This window comes from Hemiscyllium ocellatum, chromosome 6 (assembly GCF_020745735.1).
Source record: "Hemiscyllium ocellatum isolate sHemOce1 chromosome 6, sHemOce1.pat.X.cur, whole genome shotgun sequence".
In the NCBI taxonomy this organism is placed as follows: Eukaryota; Metazoa; Chordata; class Chondrichthyes; order Orectolobiformes; family Hemiscylliidae; genus Hemiscyllium; species Hemiscyllium ocellatum.
The window spans coordinates 54391042-54413341 of record NC_083406.1 but is presented as its reverse complement, the minus strand read 5'-3'; the positions used below and the strand labels follow the sequence as shown (position 1 = coordinate 54413341).

Here is a 22300-nt window from a genome sequence, read left to right as displayed (position 1 = left end):
ATTTGCCATTAAGTGTATAAGTCTTGCCCTGATTTGCCTCACTTCATATTTCTAAAAGTTAAACTCCAGTTGCCACTCTTCAGCCCATTAGCCCATCTGATCAAAGTCCCATTGTACTCTGAGGTAAACCACCTTCGCTATCCACTACTCTACCAATTTTGGTGTCGTCTTCAAACTTACTAACCTTTCATCTTGTATTTGCATTCAGATCATTTACGTAAATGACAAAATACAGTAGGCTTGGTACCGATTCTTGCGGCATACCACTTGTCACAGGCCTCCAGTCTGAAAAAGAACCCACTACCAGCACCCTCCTACTTTCAAGCCAGTTTTGGGTCCAATTGTCTTGTTTTGTCTATCCTTACCAGTCAGTGTGCTATGTGGTACCTGGTTGAAGGCCTTGCTAAAGTCAAGGTTTATTGCTCTGCTTTCATCTATCATCTTGATCCCGTATTTAGGGAACGATATCATTAATTGGAGGCAGTTCAGAGAAGGTTCAGTCGGACCATGAAATCATTTATCGATTGTTGGAAAATCCCATCCAGTTCGTTAATGTCTTTCAGGGACGGAAACCTACCATCTTCACCTGGTCTGGCCTACATGTGACTCCAGACCCATAGCAATGTGGTTGACTCTTAGTTACCCTCTGAAATGACCTTGCAAACCATTCAGTTGTACGAATCACCACAAAGTCTCAAAGAAATGAAATCAGACAGATCACCTGGCATCAACCTAGGCACTGGAAAAGAAAACAGCAGAAACAGCTCTGTTGACCCTGCAAAGTTCTCCTCATGAACAACTGGGGGCTAGTACTAAAATTGGGATAGCTGTCTTTGAGACTAGTCATGCAATAGCCTGACATAGTCATATTCACTGAATCATACTTTACAGACAATTCCCAGACACCAGTATCACCATCTCTGGATAGATTTAGCAGAGGTGGTGACACAGTCAGGAGGAGTTGCTCTGGGAGTCCTCAACATTGACTCTGGATCCCACAAAATCTCATGGCTTCGGGTTAAACACAGGCAAGGAAACCTTTTGCTGATTACCCACAGAGTAGTTCAGTAGCATAGAGTCATAGAGTCCTACAGCACGGAGACAGGCCTTTTGGCCACACTGGACCATGCTGACCAAAGTGTCCATCCACGCTAACCCCATTTCACTGCACTTGGCCCATATCCTTCTAAGTAAAAAGTGAGGTCTGCAGATGCTGGAGATCAGAGCTGAAAATGTGTTGCTGGTTAAAGTGCAGCAGGTCAGGCAGCATCCAAGGAACAGGCGAATTTCCTGTTCCTTGGATGCTGCCTGACCTCCTGCACTTTAACCAGCAACACATTTTCAGCCCATATCCTTCTAAACCTTTTCTATCCATGTATTTGTCAAAATGCCTTTTAAATATTGTTAATGTACCCATCTCAACCACTTCCCCTGGCAACTTATTCCATATGCGTACCATCCTCTGTGTTTTTAAAAAAATGTTGCCTCTCAGGTTCGCTTTTAAGCTTTTCCCTATAACAAAAAAACTGATGCCCTCTAGTCCTCAATTCCCTATCCCTGAGAAAAAGACTGAGTACATTCACCCAATCCATGCCTCTCATGAATTTATACACTTCTAAAAGACACACCCTCAGTCCCCTATACTCACAAGAAAAGAGTCCTAGCTTGTCCAACCACTCCCTGTAACTCGGGTCCTTGTATCCTGGCAATATCATTGTAGATTTCTTCTGCATTCTTTCCAGTTTAAAAAAAAACCTTCCTATAGCAAGGTGATGAAAACTGAATATAATACTCCAAATGTGGTCTCGTCAATATCCTGTAGAACTGCAACATAACCTCCTAACTTACGTACTCAGTGCCATGACTGATGAAGGCCAGTGTACCAAAAGCCGCCTTCACTGCCCTTTCTGTCTACATGTGACTCCACTTTCAGAGAACCATGCATCTGAACTCCAAGGCCCCTCTGTTCCATTACACTCCTTAAGATCCTACCATTCACCATGAAACTCCTGCCTTGATTTGATTTTCCAAAACGCAAGACCACACATTTACCTATAGTACATTGCATTTGCTATTTCTTGGCCTACATCCCCAGCTGATCAAGGTCCTGCCGCAATATCTGATCAGTTTCCTCACTGTCCACGCTGCCACCTATTTTAGTGTCATCTGCAAACTTACTAATCATGCCTTATACATTCTCACCCAAATCAAAACAAAAAGCAATGAGCCTAGCAACGGCCCCTGAGGCACTCCACTAGTCACAGACCTCCAGTCTGATGAGCATCCCTCCACTATCACCTTCTGCTTCTTACTATTAGACCAGTTGTGTATCCAATTTGCCAGGTCACCTGCTTTCCATGTGAACGAAACTTTCAGAGCAGCCTACCATGTGGGACCTTATCAAAGGACTTACTGAAATCCATTTGGACTACATCTACCACACTGTCCATGTCAACCTTCCTGGTCACTTCTTCAAAGAGCTCTAACAAATTTGTGAGGATCTTCCACGCACAAAGTGATGCTGATTACTTCTAATCAAACCCTGTTTTTTTCAAATGCATGTATATCTTATCTCAGAATCTTGTTAAGTAATTTATCTATCACAGATATTAGGGTTACTGATCTGTAGTTCCCAGGTTTTTCGTTTCACCAGAATGCGTTATCAACAGTGCTACTAAGCAGCATCTGCTGAACAATAACTGCTAAATGACGCCCAGTTTGGGTTCCACCAGGACCACTCAGCTCCTGACCTCATTAAAGCCTTGGTTCAAACAAGAAAAAAAGAACCGAGTTCCAGAGGTGAGGCGAGAATGACAGCCCTTGACATCCAGGCTGCATATCAAAGTGATAGAAGTTGGAGTAGGCCATTTGGCCCATCATGCCTATTCTACCATTCATAAAGATGGATGCTAATCTATCCATTGTCTCAGTTTCTCCTATGCATCATCCCATAACTCTTAATTCCCTTACCATTCAAAAACCCATCCAACTGTTATGAAGTGTGGCATCAATGAGCACTAGCAAAACTAGATTCAATGGCAATCTGGTTGGAGTCATGTCTGTCACATAGGAAGATGGTTGTTATTGGATGTCTATCTTTGCTCAAGAGCATCTCTGCAGGAGCTCCTCAAATTAACATCCTAGATCCAACAATCTTCAGTTGCTTCATACATGACCTTTCCTCCATCATCAGGTCTGAAGTGGGGATGTTTGCTGGTGATTGCACAATATTCAGCACCGTTCGTGATGATTCAGACACTGAAGCAGTGCATGTCCAAATGCAACTCAATATTTAGTGTTGGGCTGACAAGTGGCAAGTAACATTCATGCCTCACAAATGCTGGTCAATGACCAACACCAATAAGAGATAATCGAGCATTGCCCCTTGACCTAAAATGGTGAATCCCTCCACTATCAACATCCTGGGAGTTATCATTGATTAGAAACTCAACTGAACTCATCATATAAACGCGATGGCTCGATTAGAATCTCCTCAGTTGAGGAAAGACTCCGAGCTTGCTGGTCACAGCCATTGTTCTGCAGGGAAAGTTCTCTTGAACTGAGGCATTGCCTTCCTTTTTTGTTTTTTGTTTTGTTTCTTTGGGGCTGTGTTCAGCTGCACCAACAATCGCCACCACCACCACTACTACTGCTGTTCAAGCCTATTGCTGCTGCTGTTGCCTAGGTCATCGGTTCCACCGCTGCTACCTGGGCCTGCCTCTTACAAAATAAATAAGTGCAGTGGCTACAGGAACAGGTCAGAGACTGGGAATATTGCAGGGAATAACTCACCTCCTGACTCCCGAAAACCTGACCACTATCCACAAGGCACAAATTAGGACTGTGATGGAATGTTCTCCACTTGCCTGGATGAGTGCAACCATAACAGCACTCAAGAGGTTTGACACCATCCAGGACAAAACAGCCCACTTGATTGGCACTATATTCACAAGCATCCACTCCCTCAAACATCAACGCACAGTAGCAGCAGTGTGTACTGTCTAATAAGATGCACTGCAGAAATTCACCAAAGATAGCACCTTCCAAACACATGACCACTTCCATCTAGAAGGACAGGGGCAGCTGATATATGGGAACACCACCTTCAGGTTTCCCATCTTCCTGATTTGGAAATGTATTGCCTTTCCTTCACTATTGCTGGATCAAAATTGTGGATTTGTCTCCTTAATGGTATTCTGGGTCAACCCACAGCAGGTGGACTGCAGTGAATCACAGAGGCAGCTCAATACCCCTTTTTCAAGGGCAACTAAGGACAGGAAGTTGGCCGGACCCCCACAATATGAATACATTTTTAAAAATCCTTGACATGGAGGAGTTGTCTTATGAACCAAGGCTAAACAGGTTGGGTTTCTGCTTGAGTTTCAAAGAATGAGAGATGATCTCATTTGATTTTTAAATGGCTTGATAAAATGATGTTTTCCCTCATACAAGAGTCTCAGACCAGGGGGCATAGTCTCAGAATAAAGGATGCCAATTTAGGACTGAGATGAGGAATTCCTGAGTGTTAAGACACTTTGAAACTCCTTTCCACAAACGCCTGTGTAGTAATGTCCTTGTGTATGTGTAAGGCTGAGCTAGATTCTTGATCAATAGGGGAATCAAAGGTTAAGAGGGAAAAGCTGGAAAGTAGAGATGATGAATGTTGAATCAGTCATGGTACTGTTGAATGGCTGAGCAAGTTCCAGGGGTAGATGTACCTGCTCCTGTTTCTATTTCTTATGGTTTTATTTTTCAAATCTCCAAAAGTCACTTAGGTCAGCTTTGTGTGCTCTCACTCCCACTTAGCTCCACTCCAATTGAACTTTGATTCAACACCTCATCCCACAGCTATAAGCCTATTATCTCTTGTGTGCCAAATTAGATGAGTTTTTATTTATATTACCTGGGTGATGCATTTTGGGATATATCTATAAATGCAAATTGTACTGCTGTACTAGAACTTTAGTGGAATCTTCAGAGGTGAGTAACTGAGTACTAACCTTATGTTACCCAGCCTTGTAAGGAATATTTGTGATGATCTTGAATTTGAAGTTCTTTATTCTCAGTCTTGAGAGCAACTAATATTATGGATATGCTCCTGACAAGTGGTGGTACTGGGGCTATGTGGGATCAATTTTGGATCATAGTTTTAGTTAATAACAAAGAGAATCCTTTTTAATTAATTAACAAATTCTACATTGTGTAACCTGCTAGTTTAATTTTCTTCTCCAGCCCAAATGCCCATACCTGACTTTCTGCAAATGCTCTGGATAGGACAAGCGTAGCTTCCAAATGTAAGCAAATAAGGGTGCATTTCCCTTATGTTAGAAAGTTTACATGCAAGTGGTGGAGTTTCCTAGCATGTGTAATTCTTACCTAAGTGGCAGCATTACTGGTACCAATGTGTTTTTGATAGGCTGCTTAAACCTTGGAACTGGCTGTCTTATTCCTGATGTTTCATAGAAATACAATGTCAGAGATTTAGGGTGTAGGTTTGATATCCCGACATTTCGTTGCCTACACCCTAAATCTCAACCTGAGCTACAAACCTTCACAAACTTTGTCAGAGATTTGTTTGATAGTTGTGCCGATGCTGCTCCTTTGACAAGGTTATTCTGTCTTCGGTTTTGTTTCAAAGGATCGTAAATGCAGAGGTTCTGATATATCTGGGTTTATCTACTTAAAGAAACGTTTAAGTTTTTTAAAAAAAAGTTTGTACAATGAAAGAAGAATTCCAGTTCTCCCAGGTCAGCCTTTCTCTGGTTTGTCTTAGTTTTAGCAATCTGGCTGTCCAGAGCTGTTGGTCAGTTTCAGCTGGGAAGTCTAGAGAAACAGCTACAGTAGGAGGTTCCATGCTCAATCTCTCTGCCTACTCCTCTCCTGGGAGAACCAGTGTCTGTTTACCTTTATGCCAAGAGGGTATTTATGGGGACTGTTGTATGCATTTGGAACAGCATCATTTAAGTAGGGGTAGTCTGTTGGGTTTTTGGATAGGTTATTATGTATTTTGTTCTCTTGTTTTCGTTTCATTCAACATTCTGTAATTAAATTCTGTTTTGTTTAAAACCGAAGGTTTTTGACCAGTTGCATCACTCCTGAAATATCCATGACACACCTTCTTAAAATAATTAGCACAGTTAGGGTCTGGGCTTCCTCCTTGAAATATTTTGAGGGGTTCTGGCCTGGTCCATAACCTAGTACAGAACTTGAGCTTGGTTGTCATTTTCGTTCTTAGTGCAGTCGGGACTATTTATCAAATGCTATCCAATTGCAGGATTACATTTAACATCAGGCGCTTTTGAGTTTTCCAATTACTGGCTGTTTGGGTTCGGTCATTACTTTGCTTATTATAGACAACTCCAGGATATACAGTTGAATGTGATTTATCAGTCTTTGGGATGTATGGTCGACATTCCTAGTGTCTAATTGGTATTGAATTGATATCTTCCTTGTGTAACTGGTAATAACAGCAATATTCTATTAGTGGTGAATACGTTGCTAAGAATTACACTACCATCCAATCCAAATTAGTCAGGCTAACAACGTGGTGCACTGCTAATACTGGATATTGCAGAAATAATAACAGGACCCTCTTCTTTTCAGATAGAACATGTGTCTGTTTGAAATAAGTAAATAAGTGACCCATTCTCTGGTTCATCAGATTTTGTAAATTGACTGTCCGCCATCATCTAACTGATGGCAATGCCTCTAAAAATCAGAATCTAATTATTAACCAGTCAACACTGTTTTCATGCTATTCTTCCCTTTTCATATTAGTATTCTTGCACCCATCAGTAAATTTGGAAGACAAAATTTTGACATTGTCTTTTTTTCAGCAATACAAAAGCACAGTGGGGGTTTCTGATGTTTTTATACTTTATCTAATTGATGATTGTACCCAATATAATTGGAAACTTCTGGAAGAATCCAACTCAGGGCTGGGAAGTAGAAACCGTTGCTTGCTAAATTTTATTTTGAACTTGTAAGACGAGTAACTCTTCTATAACGCGACGGTTGCGTTCTTGTGCAACCCTGCCTTATAGAAATGTTGTGCTCTAGAATCAACGTTTTGTGTGATTCTGTAATCACATAACAGCCAATACATGTTTTAAAAATTAATGCTTTACAAAGTGCCCCAATTTGTCAATCGTGTTACGCGAAATCACATCATCGAAACACAAGTTATAGCGGAGTGACCTGTATGTGATGTTTGTAATAGCTAAGGGAATCGTTTCAAGGATTCATACGGTACATTTAATAAGGTAATTGTTTTTAGAACCTTGTCTTGGAAAAGTTATTTACTTAAGATACTTAAATTTCTTCTTCTTATTCATTTCTTTTAAACAGTCTTTGTCTGATTCTTTCACTTGCTGTGCATGGGAGCATGTCTCCCAACTAATGACATTTAACACTAATATATGTGATAGGGAATGCCATTCATGAACCAAACAATGCATGTTGTTTATGAACTACCATTTGAAATTAATTCAGAGTAATAACTTTGTCTTTTTTAGGCTCTTCGTCTCAGCAATGTTGCATTGGCAAAGACAACAACAGGTCAGATAGTGAACCTGTTGTCCAATGATGTTAATAAGTTTGATCAGGTAATATGTACTATGTGATAATTGGGTGAATGGATAGGGCTGGAGACAGTCACCATTCACACATTCACAATCATTCTTGTTTCCATACACCCCTAACCCTGTAAATGTAATCAATATTCTCTTTTTTTAAAATGCATTTGTATTTTTGTACAATACGAATGCTATGATGAGTGATTTTATTTAAGAAAAAACAAAGCATAAACTAAATCAGTGACCTATTTCTCAACAGAATGAGTCAGACAACTTATTAATCATTAACAAATGAAAACGTTCATCAAATCTGGCTGCATCCACGAAGAGAAATCTAGAGTTAACATTTTGGGTAACCCGAAACATGAGCTTCCCTCCACAGATGCAGCCAGATCTGCTGAGCTTCTCCAGCAATTTCAGCTTTTGTTTTTGATTTACAGAATCTGCAGTTCTTTTGGCTTTTATAAAACATCAAGTCATTGTTAATCTGGAACTGTGTCTTAAATGTCAAGAGTGTGGTGCTGGAAAAGCACAGCAGGTCAGGCAGCATTCGAGGAGCAGGAGAACCAATATTTTGAGCAAAAGCCCTTCATCAGGAATTTGGCTGTGAGCTGAGGGGTGGAGAGATAAGTAGGAGGGGGATGGGCTGGGGGAGGGGGGGGGAAGGTAGATGAGAGTGCGATAGGTAGATCGAGGTGAGGGTAATGGTGATAGGTTACAGAAGAGAGTGGAGCGAATAGGTGGGAAAGAAGATGGACAGGTCATGAGGGCGATGCTGAGTTGGAAGGTTAGAACTGGGGGGAGGGGAAATGAGGAAACTGGTGAAATCCACATTGTTGCTGTGTGGTTGGAGGGTACCGAGGCAGATGAGGCGTTCTTCCTCCAGGCATCAGCTGGTTAGTGGTGATGGAGGAGGCCTAGGACCTGTATGTCCTTGGTGGAGTAGGAGGGGGAATTGAAGTGTTAGGCCACGGGGTGGTGGGGTTGATTGGTGCGAATCACGCTATGAAGGCCGATGTGCCGTCTGTTGCCTTCACCACCTGCTGCACCTGCCTGCTTTTCAGCAACTGGTCTATGAGGGCATTCAGGCCTTGTTGCTCTTTCCCCTTTTTTAACCTGTAGTCATTCAGACAATAATCTACTTCCTGTTTTTCTATTAGTGATAATCTCATTTGTCCACTTTACACTACTTTCCTCCCACAGTTCAAAGAATGTGGAGGTTAGGTGAATTGACCATGCTAAATTACCCATAGTGTTAGGTGTAGGGGAATGGATCTGGGTGGGTTGCTCTTCGGAGGGTCAGTGTGGACTTGTTGGGCTGAAGGGCCTGTTTCCACACTAAGTAATCTAATCTAGTCAAACCACATGTATGCTCAATTACCTTATCTACCTGTCCAGCTATCTTCAAGTATCTGTAGATAGTGCAATATCTCTTTGCTCCTCTACATTTCTCAGTTTTCTGCTGTATTGTGTGTACCCCCTTACATTGTTAGTGTTATACTTCACTGAACTGAACTACATTTGCCACTGCTGTAGCCACTTGATTAGTCAATTTTCCTGCATTTTATAGCTCTTCGTTTTACTGCTCCTCCAGAACTCTAGTGGCTGCGCTATTATGGTTGAGGCAAGGTCTAATTTAAATATATAAAAATATGAGCGTTTTGATTGAGAAGTCGTATTTCCTTTGTTTGAAGAGTAAAATCAAGTAAAGTTGCCTTAGTCCTCCCAGACCATAAAGCTGCTGTCTCATTAGAGGCACACAACTGGTGGTGGTTTTATGTAAAGGTCATCATTCCTTGGCAAGTGATGAGTTTAAGGAGTCCATGGCTAGAGAAGCCATGGACTTCAGATGTTGGCGATTTTAAGGGAATTCAATGGAAAATATTTTAGTGCACAGGGTGCTTGGGATCAGTAACTCAGTGATTGTATAGGTGTTAGATGCAGAAATCCTCAAAACATTTAATAAGTAATGGATGGGTGCTGCAAGTGCCACGACTCATGACTATGGACTATTGGCTGCGAGGTAGGATTAAGCTGGCTATCCGTCAGCTTTAATGGACAAAATGGGTTGAATGGCCTCTTTCTACACTGTAAATATTTATAATTCAATGTTTTCTACCTTTCTTAATTGTTCTGTTGTCATCTCTATCAACTCCAAATCTACATAAAATGAACAAAAACCACTTTGGATACTAATATTTGAGAACATAAATTTTCCATGATGTTAGTGACACAGAAATCTTTTTTAAAGGATGCAATGAGTTATGCATCTGAAACTTGCATTTATTCAGAATGTTGAGTATTTTCAGGAAAATTCTTCATATATACCTTGTTTCTAAAACATGATTCAAGCAGCATAAATGTTTCACGAAATATATTTTTATTGAGGAAAATCAGAGTCATCCTGTGTAGTTTAAAATTAAACAAAGCTTGGCATTTAATGGTTAGCCACCACTAATTGGTACATTATCCACATTAATGTCTTTACCAATCATGCAATCTCTTCTCATTCTGTTATTCACCTTTACATTGGTATCCTTGAAAATGTACTGATGGGTTCAAGATAGCATTTTGACAAAGTGTCAGTTTTTTTCAGAAATATCTTCATAAAACATCATCTTCAGCCATGCTTAGGCACTAAAATAGTGTTTTCACATGCTAATGCATATGTTGTTAGCTTACCAAATTGTGTATCTTTGTTACAATATATTGTGTGTTCATTTTTCCTCTTCATTCCTTGATCTTTCCAACGATTTTTAATATTGCTTATGTTTTATCCGAACAATGTTACAGCTAACCATATTCCTGCATTTCCTATGGGTTGGACCGTTGCAGGCAATTGCAGTGGGAGCACTACTCTGGCAAGAAATAGGGCCATCTTGCCTGGCTGGAATGGTTATACTGCTTATCCTGATGCCAACACAAACCATTTTTGGAAAGTGGTTTTCAGAACTGAGGTATGATCATTTTACAAGAGCCTGAAGTTGAGAGTTTTGGAGAGAATTATTAACTTTATTTCTAGGAAATGCTTGATTTTAAATGTGCTTTTGTTCAGATTTTCACATTTGAGCAATATTTTGACTCTATTTAGATTTCAAATTTCAACTTCAATTTCAAATTTTATTTTTTATATTTGTTCTCTGATTTTGGGTATTGCTGGCAAGGTCAATATCTATTGCACAATTCTTGTGTTCCTACGTATGATGGAATATCAACTTCTATAGTCCTTGTGATGAAAGTGCACCTATAAATTCAGTGAAGTAGAGTTTCAGAATTCCTGATGAAGGGCTCCGGCCTGAAACATCGATTTTCCTGCTAAAATAATTTAACATAATTTGCTGCTAAAATCTATGCAGTAATCATTTCAGATTGTTGAAAGATACTCTGGAAGTCTTTTCTTCATTCAAGTTTCTTGCTTTTACTTAACAAACTTGTCAGAGGCATAACACCAGTGCTGAAATTCAGAATGACTTTCTGATAACATCTACTGATACGACTATATCACAAAGCTTCCCATTTTGTCAGAGACATGGAGAACTCAAAGGTAGCCCATGTTCTTGCTTCTCCTGGCGTTGCTCTAAACTGTGGCCCAAATAAATCATTATTGCTTTGCCAAATTCAATTTTTGGTCAAATTTATGATGAGATTAGCTCTTTGTAATTGATTATGCAACTTATTCATGTACTGCCAATGCTCTTCACAGCTTTCACTGAATACAACTGGACATTAATGTAGACAGTACAAATGCATAATCATTATGAGGATTTTGTTCGTTAAATGTTGCAAAGTTGCTGGTGCATTCTTCAATTCAAATAATGTGAACTTGCATTGATAAATCTACTTGGTATAACAAAAGCTGAAATTTTAGCTGTCGCATAGACATCGTAGAATCCCACAATGTGGAAACAGGTCATTTGGCCCATCGAATCCACAGCAAACTTCCAAACAGCATTCCAACCCCAGTCCCGTCCTGTAACCCTACATTTCCCATGGCTAACTCATTCCTGGTGAAGAGCTCATGCTCGAAACGTTGACTCGCCTGCTCCTCGGATGCTGCCTGACCAGCTGTGCTTTTCCAGCACCACACTTTTCGACTCAGAACTCCAGGATCTGCAGTCTCACTTTCTCCTAACCCATCTTCAGGGCAATTAAGTATGGCCAATGCACCCAACCTGCACATTTTTGGACTGTGGGAGTAAACCCATGCCTGCATGGACAGAATGTGCAAACTCCACACAGACAATCACTCAAGAGTGAAATAGAACCCAAATCACTGGTGCTGTGAGGCAGCGATGGCTAAACACTGAGCCACCATGCCATCCCACATCAGTTAATAGAGCTTCTTAATACTACTTAAACAACTCAATTTTTTAATGCGAATCAGGGGAGGGTGGAATGATTAGAGAGAATTTCAGGGGAGAGAGCACCCCAAAACTATTCTCCATCCTCTCCTGGATTCTGAGACCCCTAATGCCCCACATTTCCTGGATCCCAACCTCAATTCCTGCCAACTCTCCTGGGTCCCTAACTCTACCACCCAGTCCCTGATCATGTCCACAGCCCTTCTTCCTATGACTCTATTTTTCCCTCCAAACTCTTGGGCTGTGTTGCAGGAAACTGTTTGAATGCACACATGTGAATTGAATGAACGTACTGGTGTCAGCAGATGTTGCCCAATAATATGGTATTAATCTTCATGACAGAATTAATCAGTAATGTTGTGATACAGAAGCCTGTAGGTGACAGTGATCACAAAGTGATAAAATTCCATTTTCAGCTTCATGTTGAAAAATGTGTGTGGAAGAATAGTGCAGTAATAAGGATTAGATTAGGTTACAGTGTGGAAACAGGCCCTTCGGCCCAACAAGTCCACACCGACCCGCCGAAGCGCAACCCACCCATACCCCCACACTTACCCCTTACCTAACACTAGGGGCAATTTAGCATGGCCAATTCACCTGACCCGCACATCTTTGGACTGTGGGAGGAAACCGGAGCACCTGGAGGAAACCCACGCAGACACGGGGAGAACGTGCAAACTCCACACAGTCAGTCGCCTGAGGCGGGAATTGAACCCAGGTCTCTGGCGCTGTGAGGCAACAGTGCTAACCACTGTGCCACCGTGCCGCCCACTGATGACGATTGGATAGGATGATGATTGGTCAAAGTTAGTTGGCAGATAGATTAAACAATAAGATGGTATTATTTCAGTCACAAACGTTTTAGGAAATAGTTAATAGCTGTCAAAGATTTATCTCAGTAAGAAAGGGAGGCCCTTTGAGGAGGATGTATCCATCTATGTCTGAATAAACAAAGTTAAGGGTAGTATGAAATTGAAAGAGCACTAAAAATCTACAAAGACTTGGTGATAACTTAGAATGTCAGTCAGACTTTATGAACCAGCAAAAGGTGGCTAAAAAGTCAGCAAAGAGGAAGGAAATAAAATTGGGAGAAAACTATCTACGTAGGAACAGGAGTGAGCTGATCTGTGACTTAACTCTATATATCTGCCTTTGGCCATATACCTTAATACCTTTTACTTAATAAAAGATTATGTATCTCTAATTAAATTTAACAACTGATCTAGCATCAACTGTCATTTGTGAAAGAGAGTTCCAGGTATCTAACATTCTTTGTAAATAAATGTGCTGCCTAACATTATCTCTCTACAGTCTGGCAATAATTCTCAGACTATGCCCCCTTTTTCTAGAATACCCAAATGAGAGGAAATAGTTTATCTTCTCCTATCCTGACTTTTCCTATCTTGAAGATTTTAATTAGATAATCTTTCACCTTCTAATTTCTAGATGAAACAGGTCTAATGTGTATAATCAATCATCATAACTTAATCCCTGAAGTTCAGGTATCAGTTTTGTAAACTTATTTTATATTCACTCCAGGACCAATATATTCTTCCTCATGTGTGGTGCTCTCAGTACTACCAAGTGGAGGTTTAACCAGGGTTTTGTGTAACTGCAGCAAAACCCCTGCATCCTTGTACTCCTGTACTCTAGTTATAAAGGCCAACATTCCATTAGCCTGCTTGATGACCTCCTTCACCTGTTTGTCACATTTTAAAGATGCATGCACCTGCAGCCCTTCAGCTGTCTCTTTGGGCATCAACTGTAATGAACGTCATACCATCAATAAAGTACCCTGTTCTTTCTTTCCTTGGTCCAAAATGGATAACCTTACACTTGCTTACACTTTTGTGTGTTTACTAAGTTTAGCAATATCTCTATTATTTTATTGTCATCTGCACTGTCTACAATGCCACTTAGTCTTGTGTCATCAACAAATAGACAATGTGAATGCATAATTGAAGTCCCAACCCAATACAAATTTCTACAAGTAATGAAATAGGGAAAGAGGAACTATAGTAAAAGTTGGTCCTCTGCAGAGAGAGCATAATGGAAACAAGGAAATGGAAGAGGCATTGAGCAGGAGTTTGAAGTGCTCTGAAAACTAATGGACTTAAAGGCTGATATGTTCCTGCGTTTTAAAATAAGTAACCTTAGAAATTGATGCATTATAATCCAAAATTGTTCAGCTTATGGAAGAGTCTCAATGAATTTGGGAAATAGCTAGCTGATGTTTAGCATTCTTCAAATGAGGAAGTGGCAAAAACACATGCAACTAGTCCTGTCAGCATAACATGTGTCAATAATAATTTATTAAAATCCATTTTTAAAGAGGTTATAGCAGGAAAGCTTTTTTCTAAAAAAAAGTGGTTCTGTTCAGGTAGATGATTGTGGCTGGGAATCATATTTACCCGATAGATTTTTGCTTTTGAGGAAATAACAAGCAAGATAATCAAAAAGGAATCTGCAGATGTGTCTTGGAATTCTAAAAGGCAGTTTCTTTAATCATCTGTGGGATGCTGACTTCATGAGCCAGGCCAACATTTTTCCCCATCCCTAATCGCCCTAAGAAGGCTAAAGGGGTGTGGTGCCTACTTGAATTGCTATTGCATATTTCTTAGAATTCCTATGGTGTGGAAACAGGCCATTCAGCCCGTCAAATCCACACAAGTAAATTAACTGATTTTACCAAGATAGGCCAGAAAGGACGACATCACGAGGTGGTAGTGAGTCTTTAAAGGATATAGATAGTTTAAGTGGGTTATTAAAAATTTGTGCAATGGAATATAATGTGGGGAACATGTGAACTTGTCAACTTCAGTAGGAAGAAAAGAAAAGCAGAATTCAATGGCGCAGAGGGATTGAATTTTTCTTGTACCAAAATTGCATAAAATTAGTTTGCAAGTATAATACGTGATTAGAAAGGCAAATGTTGGTATTTATTGCAAGGCAATTAAATATAAAAATAAGGAAGCTTTACTGCATCCGTCCAGTGTGTTAGTGAGACCACATTTGAAGTACTATATATAGTTTTGATTTCGTTATTGTAATAGCAATTCAGTTGCATTGTAGTAGTTTAGAAAATGTTCAACACATTCTAAACTTAAAGTGTACTTCTTATGAGGAAAGGTTGAACACTTTGGCCTTTAGCCCTTGGAGTTTAGAAGAACGAGAAGTAATCATAGATCATAGAATCCCTACAGTGTGGAAATAGCCATTCGGCCCAACAAGTCCACACCGACCAATTCTCCCTACTCTATTACTGTACATTTACCCTTGACTCATGCACCTAACTTATACATTCCTGAACACTATGGGCAATTTTGGCATGGCCAATTTACTTAACTTCCACATCTTTGGATTGTGGGAGGAAACAGGAGCACCCAGAGGTAACCTCAGAAATAGTGTGGTGGATCTTGTGGTACAGTTATAGTATCCCTATCTCTGAGTAAGGAGGTCCAGATTCAAGTTGCATCCACTCCAGAGATGTGTAATAACATCAACAAACCGGTTGTTTAGAAAATATCTAGGAACAAAACTGTGATCTCTTGCATATGTACCAACAAGTGTATAGAATGAAACAGACAAAGCATGTGCTGCCATACATAGAAAGCATAAAACAAATGCAGTAGTAGTGACCCTGCCTCTGGACCAAGATGTTTAAATCCCAAATACTCTAGAAGTCGGTATTATATAGGCTGATTGGAAAATGTCTAAAAGAAAGAAGAGAAAAATCAATGCAGTTATATTTAGATGGATAGATTAGTGAAGCTGACATAGTTCTTGTGAGAAAAAAAAGTGCCCAGACAGAATAGCTGGAGAGCTAATTCCTTTAAGGGAGGCAAACAGACTATTTATCTTTTACTTAATAGGGAATAGAGAATTAAAGTAGTAAAGTCTTGCTAAAATTGTTCAAGACACAGAGTAGATCACAAGCTGGAGTGCTATGAATAGTTTTGGTGCCCTTTTAGATAAAGTAGCATTGGAGGCAGTCTAACGAACTTTCACTGGATTGATCCCAAGTATGGAGGTACTGTCTTGTGAGAAGAGGTTGAGTAAGTTGGGCCTGTACTCACTGAAGTTTAGAATGAAAGGCAATCTTGTTGAAACACAAAAGGTAATTAGGGGACTTGATAGGGTAAATGCAGTGATTGTCTCCCTTGTAGAAGAATCTAGGACTAGAGGGTATAATTTCAGATTAAAGGCCCTCCCCTTCATTTAAGACAAAATTGAGGAGAAATTTCTTATGTTGGATAATGTGAATCTGTGGAATTCTATACGACAGCGGGTTGTCAAATGTTGACTCATTAAGTATATTCAGGGGAAAAAGCAGAAAAGTCAAGTTGATGGTTATCAGATAAACCATGATTTCATTGAATGGCAGTGCAGAGTTGATGAACCAAGTAGTGTACTTCTGTGTTAACATCTTATGGTTACTGAAGCCCAGAGGAAAATTCTTTAAAGTGATTGGTAAAGAGCAAGTGACAACACAGGCATTTTTTTTAATATACTGAATGGTTTGTGTCTGGACTGTACTACCTGAGAGTGCTGTGATGGTAGACATAATCATATTTTCCAAAAGGAAATTGGATAAGTACTTTAAGATCACAAGATAATTTGCAGGCCGATAGAGAATGAATGGAGGTAAGTATAGTTGGTTATGGAACAAACTAAATTTCTGTTGCTGTTATGACAGACATAGCACAGCACAGAAGGAAACTGGTTCTGTGATCCTGTGGTGTCTAAGATATGTTTTATAAATGTTAGCGATGGTTTCCTTGCTTCTATATTCCATGCTTTTACTCAAAACAGAAGATCCCATAATGATTTTTGAATTGACTTCTTGCTGCCTTAATAGACTTGAATGCATACATACAAAGTTTCTCTGTTCCTCCGTTTCCTTTAAAATTGTCATTTCTTTGATTTGGCTTTCCCATATTCCTACAAAGTGAGTCACTTAATTGTTAAATCTAATCTGTCTTGTGGCTGTCCATTTCACTAATCTGTTTTTGTCCTCAAAACTTATTATCATCCTCTTTTACTGTTTACTATGTTTGAGGTTTAGTGGCATCCTCGTGCTCTGAAATTATATCCTGCGTACCAAAGGCCAGGTTCTAAATGTATATCAAATTATGCAATGGTCCCAGGCTTTACCACTAAGGGAAACCTTAACACACTTGTTGGACTGAAGGCCTGTGACTAGCGGTATGCTTCAGGGGTGGTGTTGGGCCCATTGCTGTTGTTATCTATATCAGTAATTTGGATGAGAATGTAGAAGGCATGATTAGGGGGTTTCCGGGTGACACTAAAATAGGTGGTATTGTCATCAGTGAGGAAGGTTATCAGGAATTGCAGCAGGATCTTGCAGCTGGGGAAGTGGGCCAGTAAGTAGCAAATGGATTTTAATATACATAAGAGTGAGGTCTTGCATTTTGGAAAGTGAAATCAAGGCAGGAGTTTCATGGTGAATGGTAGGGTCTTAAGATGTAGTGGAACAGGGACTTTGGAGTTCAGGTGCACAGTACTCTGAAAATGGAATCACAGGAAGACGGGACAGTGAAGAAGGCTTTTGGCACACTGGCCTTCATCAATCAGGACATTGAGTCGGGAAGTTATGTTGTAGTTGTACAGGACATTAGTGAGGTTGCACTTGGAATATTGTATTCACTTTTGGTCACCTTGCTATATGAAGAACGTTATCAAACTGGAAAGAGTACTGAAGAAATTAATAAGGATGTTGCCAGGACTCGGTCTGTGTTGTAGGGAGAGGTTGGACAAGCTAGGACTTTTTTCTTTACAGTGTAGGAGACTTAAGATCATGAGAGGCGTGCATAGGGTGAATGCACTTAGTCTTTTTCCCAGAAATTGGTTGGGAAACCGAGGACTTAGAGGACATCAGTTTAAGGGGGAAAAGAATAAAACGAAACTTGAAGGGCAACTTCTTTTTATACAGAGAATGGTACGCATATGGAATAAGCTGTCAGCAGAAGTTGTTGAGGCAGATACATTAACATTTAAAAGACATTTGGATAAATACATGGATAGGGAAGGTTTAGAAGGATATGGGCCAAGTGTAGGAAAATGGGTCAGTGTGGATAGACATTTTGGTCAGCATGGACCAGCTTGTGTCGAAGGTCCTATCGCCAAGCTTTAGGACTCTATGACAATGATTCTCTGACACTTGCTTCTAATCTGAAACACAAAAACTAGTTGCATAGTCCGTTTGGTCACTTGAAACTTTTCTGCAATTTAATAGGATTGTGGCTAATCCACGACCTGAATGCTTGTATTCCTGCTTTCTTCTGATATCCTTTGATACCTTTAATATCTGAAAAAAATTGTACATCTCTTTTGTGTATATTTAGTGATTTGGCTTCAGACACTTCTGTGATAGAGAATGCTGCAGGTTTGAGTGAAGAAATCTTTTTTCATCCCAGTGGTAAATAGTCTACCTGTATCTGAGACTGTGTACTCTATTTGTAGACTCCTCAGCCAGGATAAATGTCCTGTCTGCATCACATCTATACAGCATGTTAGAATGTTATGTGCTTCAATTTGATTCTCTTTCATTCTTCTGAATTCTAGTAAATACATGATTTAGCGATGCACTGTCACCTGATGAAGGACCAGCTATCACTCCGAAAGCTAGTGTGCTTCCAATTAAACCTGTTGGACAATAACCTGGTGTTGTGTGATTTTTAACCTAGTAAATATAGGTTAGGTTGAACCAATCTCACCTCATTGGTCAGTCCTGTCATTCCCAGTACCTGTGTAGTGAATCTCTATTGCACTCTCTGGCAAGTATATCTTTCCTTAGGTAGGAAGAACAAAGGTGTGTGTAGTACTCCAGATGTACTGTCACCAATGCCCTGTATAACTGCAGTAGGACATCTGAACTTCTGACCTGAAATCCACTTATTTGCCTTCCTAGTTTATTGCTGCATCTGTCTACTCTCACTGACTGGTGTACAGAACAATTTCAATTAACCAAAGGACATGGGCGGGAGTATTTTGTTCTGATAACTGATCTAATCGTAAACAAAGGAAGCATTCTCAAGTGTAAATGGAACCCTGTGATACAAAACTTCAGCCAGAAGCACCAACTCGTGTGTTACACCAGTCAACTTGATCAAATCAAACTGAAAGACACTCTGGGACTGAGCAAGGATGTCTTTGCTGTAGTTTTATGTGAGTTCTCAAATGTCTTTTGGGTGGGGGGAATGGGTGGAGACCTGGTTGAAACACTCTGAATAAAATAATGAATTGTAACCTTTATTTCTGATTGCATAAGGTAGGAGTGGAGAAGTGGATTCAACTGATATTTATCAGCAGGGTGGAATGTGTTGGCAGCAGGCCAGCTGATTAAAGCTATGAAATTGGTGTTTGTTACCTTGAGAGGCAGGCCAACGGTGCATTGAATTTGTCAAGGTTATTGGCTGAAGTATTTTTTCAGAAGGTCACTCACCATTTCTATCACTCACATTTGGCGTCCTAGCTACATCCTTAATGTTTACTAAATTATCTCACGACTAGCATTTTTCAAATTCCCCTTCACATCCCACCCCTTGCCAAAAATAAACAGAACTGTAAAAGAACACACAATGTAGCCTCCTCGCTTTAGGGGGGGAAACAAACAATTGGCAAGATGTGTTTATCCAAAAGTAAATTGATACAGTATTTAACGCAGAGGAGGCCAGGTGCTAATGGACAGGTTATACCCTGGAAATATTACTGTTTACTTACGTTACAGATTTAGCTGACGTGATGACAGTAAACATGACACTGGAGAGACATACTCATCGGCCCACAAAGAACTGTGTGGAATCAAATTGAAAACAACAAATGCTGGAGACCACAGCGGGCCAGACAATGTGAGAGAGAGAAAATGAGACAGAAGGGCAGTGAAGAAAGAAAGAAACAAAATAGAGGCAGAGTGGGAGAGAAGATGTAGAATTCACTAGTGGGCAGTTTGTCCAAGAAAGTCTTTCCACAGGTACTGACGGAGTCTGGTTTCTGATCTCGAACTTCGGATGTTGAGATCTTGTTTGGATAATCTGAAAGTCGGATAATTGATGTTCGGATAACCGAGGTTGTTCTATACAAGGACATCAAGATTCCTTTATGCATCTGCACTTCCCAGTGTAACACTGTTTACATATTACTCCTCGTATTTCTGACACTAAAACAAATAACTATACATGTATCCACATTGTTCTGCATCTGGCCACTCACTCAACTCAATTGTCTAAATCACCTTGAAGCCTCATTGCTTTCTCTCAACTCTCAATAATGCCAGTTTTGTATCTTAAGCAAACTTGAAAATGTTCCATTTGATTCCTTCATCTGGGTCAATTTTCTGTGTTAGTAAAAGCTGGGCTCCCAAGTACTGATCCTTGCAGTACCTGACTAATCACTTCCTGCTATCCAGCAAAAAGACCCATTTATTCCCATTTTCTCTTTTCTCTCTGTTAACTAATTCTCGATCCATGCCAGTTTGTTATCCCCTATACCATGTGCTTTAACTTTGTCTTCTGAAGACCTCATCAAAAGCATTCTGAAAAGCCAAAGCCACTAGTTCTCCCTTACGTATTCAGCAAGGCACTAGAAGAGTAAAAATACTTCACTATATTAGTTAAGCATGATTTGTCTTTCGTAAATCCAATGCTGGCCTTTTCCATCTAATTAATGCTTTCCAATTGTTTGTTATCATATCTGTGAGAATAGAAGTATCGTTTGCCTATCTCCAATTAGTAGGAATTGCTTCAGAGTCTATAGAATTTCAGAAGGTGACCACCAATCCATCCAGTATTTCCAGGGCAATTTCTTTTAGTTCTCTGGGATAAAAATGGTTAGGCCCATTTTCTTACTAATGCTAATTTACTTCAGTTTTGCCTTCTCATTTGATCTGGTTTCCAAACATTTCAGGGAATTTATTTGTGCCTTCTTTTATGAAGTATATGTTCAGTTCTTCTGTCATTTCTTTGTTCCCCACCTTTATTTCCCAGTTTCTGACATTAAAGAACCTGCTTTTGTCTTTACTAATCCTTTTCCCTTCACATACTTCTAGAACTTTTATAGTCTGTTATTATATTCCCTGCAATTTTATTCTGATACTTTTATTTTCCCTATTCTGATTAAACCTCTTACACTCTTTTTGATGAATTGTAAAATACTTCCAATCCTTAGGCTTGTTGCTTTTTTAAATGGGAAAATGGGACTTTTATATATCTCCTCTTTGGATTTAATACTGCCCCTAATTTCTTTTGTAAGCTATAATTGAACCGTATTTCCTGCTTTAATTTTGTGCCAGAAGAAGTTGTGCTTATTTCTATGTGAAGACCACTAACATTCTTTTCAAAAACTACTTGAACTCCCAGTATGAAATCTTGTCATACATCTACTAATTGTTACTTTGTGGGAACTAATAACTACAGAGATAATTCCCCTAATTAATGTCTAAGCACAGTGGTCAGGATAAAGAACAACCAATCATCAGTACACTTTGCTTTCTGTCCTTTTGCTGATTTTGCAAACCGGTTTATCATATGGTACTTTCATGATTTATTGAAAGTTTGTATACGGGTACAACAGAACTTTCCTCATCAAACTTTCATTTACTTTCTAAGTGTACTTGTGAGGTATAAAATCAAATGAGCTGTGCTTGTGTCCTTGTCGAGATCAATATGCTTTAAAAAAAAACTTTTACATTTCCAGCACATACATCTGCAAATCATCACTTACTGTGCAATTGATACTTGGAAATATAGAAATAAAAGTCTTTATTAATGAATTAGCACAATGGATAGACTCATATTGTGCGCATAGTGTAGAGCATGCATTCCATTGAAATCCACACTTTATAGGAAACTATCCACAATCATTTCTAGCTTCTAATGTGCTCACGTTTCACCATGTAATAATGTTAAAAATTTATCAAAAGGCTCTTCATTTAGTTTTCAGAAAATTCCCAAACTGACTACAAGTAGTAACACCCACTTAAGGGATTTTTTTCTCCCAGGCTGAACGCAGTGATCTTCCAAAGTTATCTGCCACAGAGTGTGTTTCTTTGATGACAGATTGTCCTTCCTCCCTCTCAGAGGACCTGAAACATTCTGTTTGCTGACCACACCAATGCACTCTTTGTTTCTGTGAGAATGTACTTCTATCTCTTTCTTTTTCTGTCTAAAACTCTGAAACAGAAGTCATGGTCAGTCCAGTTGCTCTCGCCTTTGTTTTCAGTTATGAACAATTCATACCTTATGGGTTGTGTTTATTACCATTTAACTACAGGGGATGTACACAGTGCCTATGAAATTTAGTATGCAGGGCAGGGTGAGGAATGGTGTTGTGAGTTGGGATAGTGAG

At 39.6% G+C, this 22300-nt stretch overlaps 1 protein-coding gene across 3 annotated transcripts in view; it reads left to right on the top strand.

Annotated features, from left to right (window-relative positions):
- Positions 1-22300, top strand: part of abcc4 (ATP-binding cassette, sub-family C (CFTR/MRP), member 4) — a 472542-nt gene that overhangs the window by 53596 nt on the left and 396646 nt on the right. For all 3 annotated transcript variants that reach the window (XM_060825961.1, XM_060825960.1, XM_060825959.1), the window contains exons 5-6: positions 7515-7604; positions 10368-10531. In XM_060825961.1, coding sequence (XP_060681944.1) covers positions 7515-7604; positions 10368-10531 — 254 coding nt within the window. The remainder of the gene's footprint in view (positions 1-7514; positions 7605-10367; positions 10532-22300) is intronic.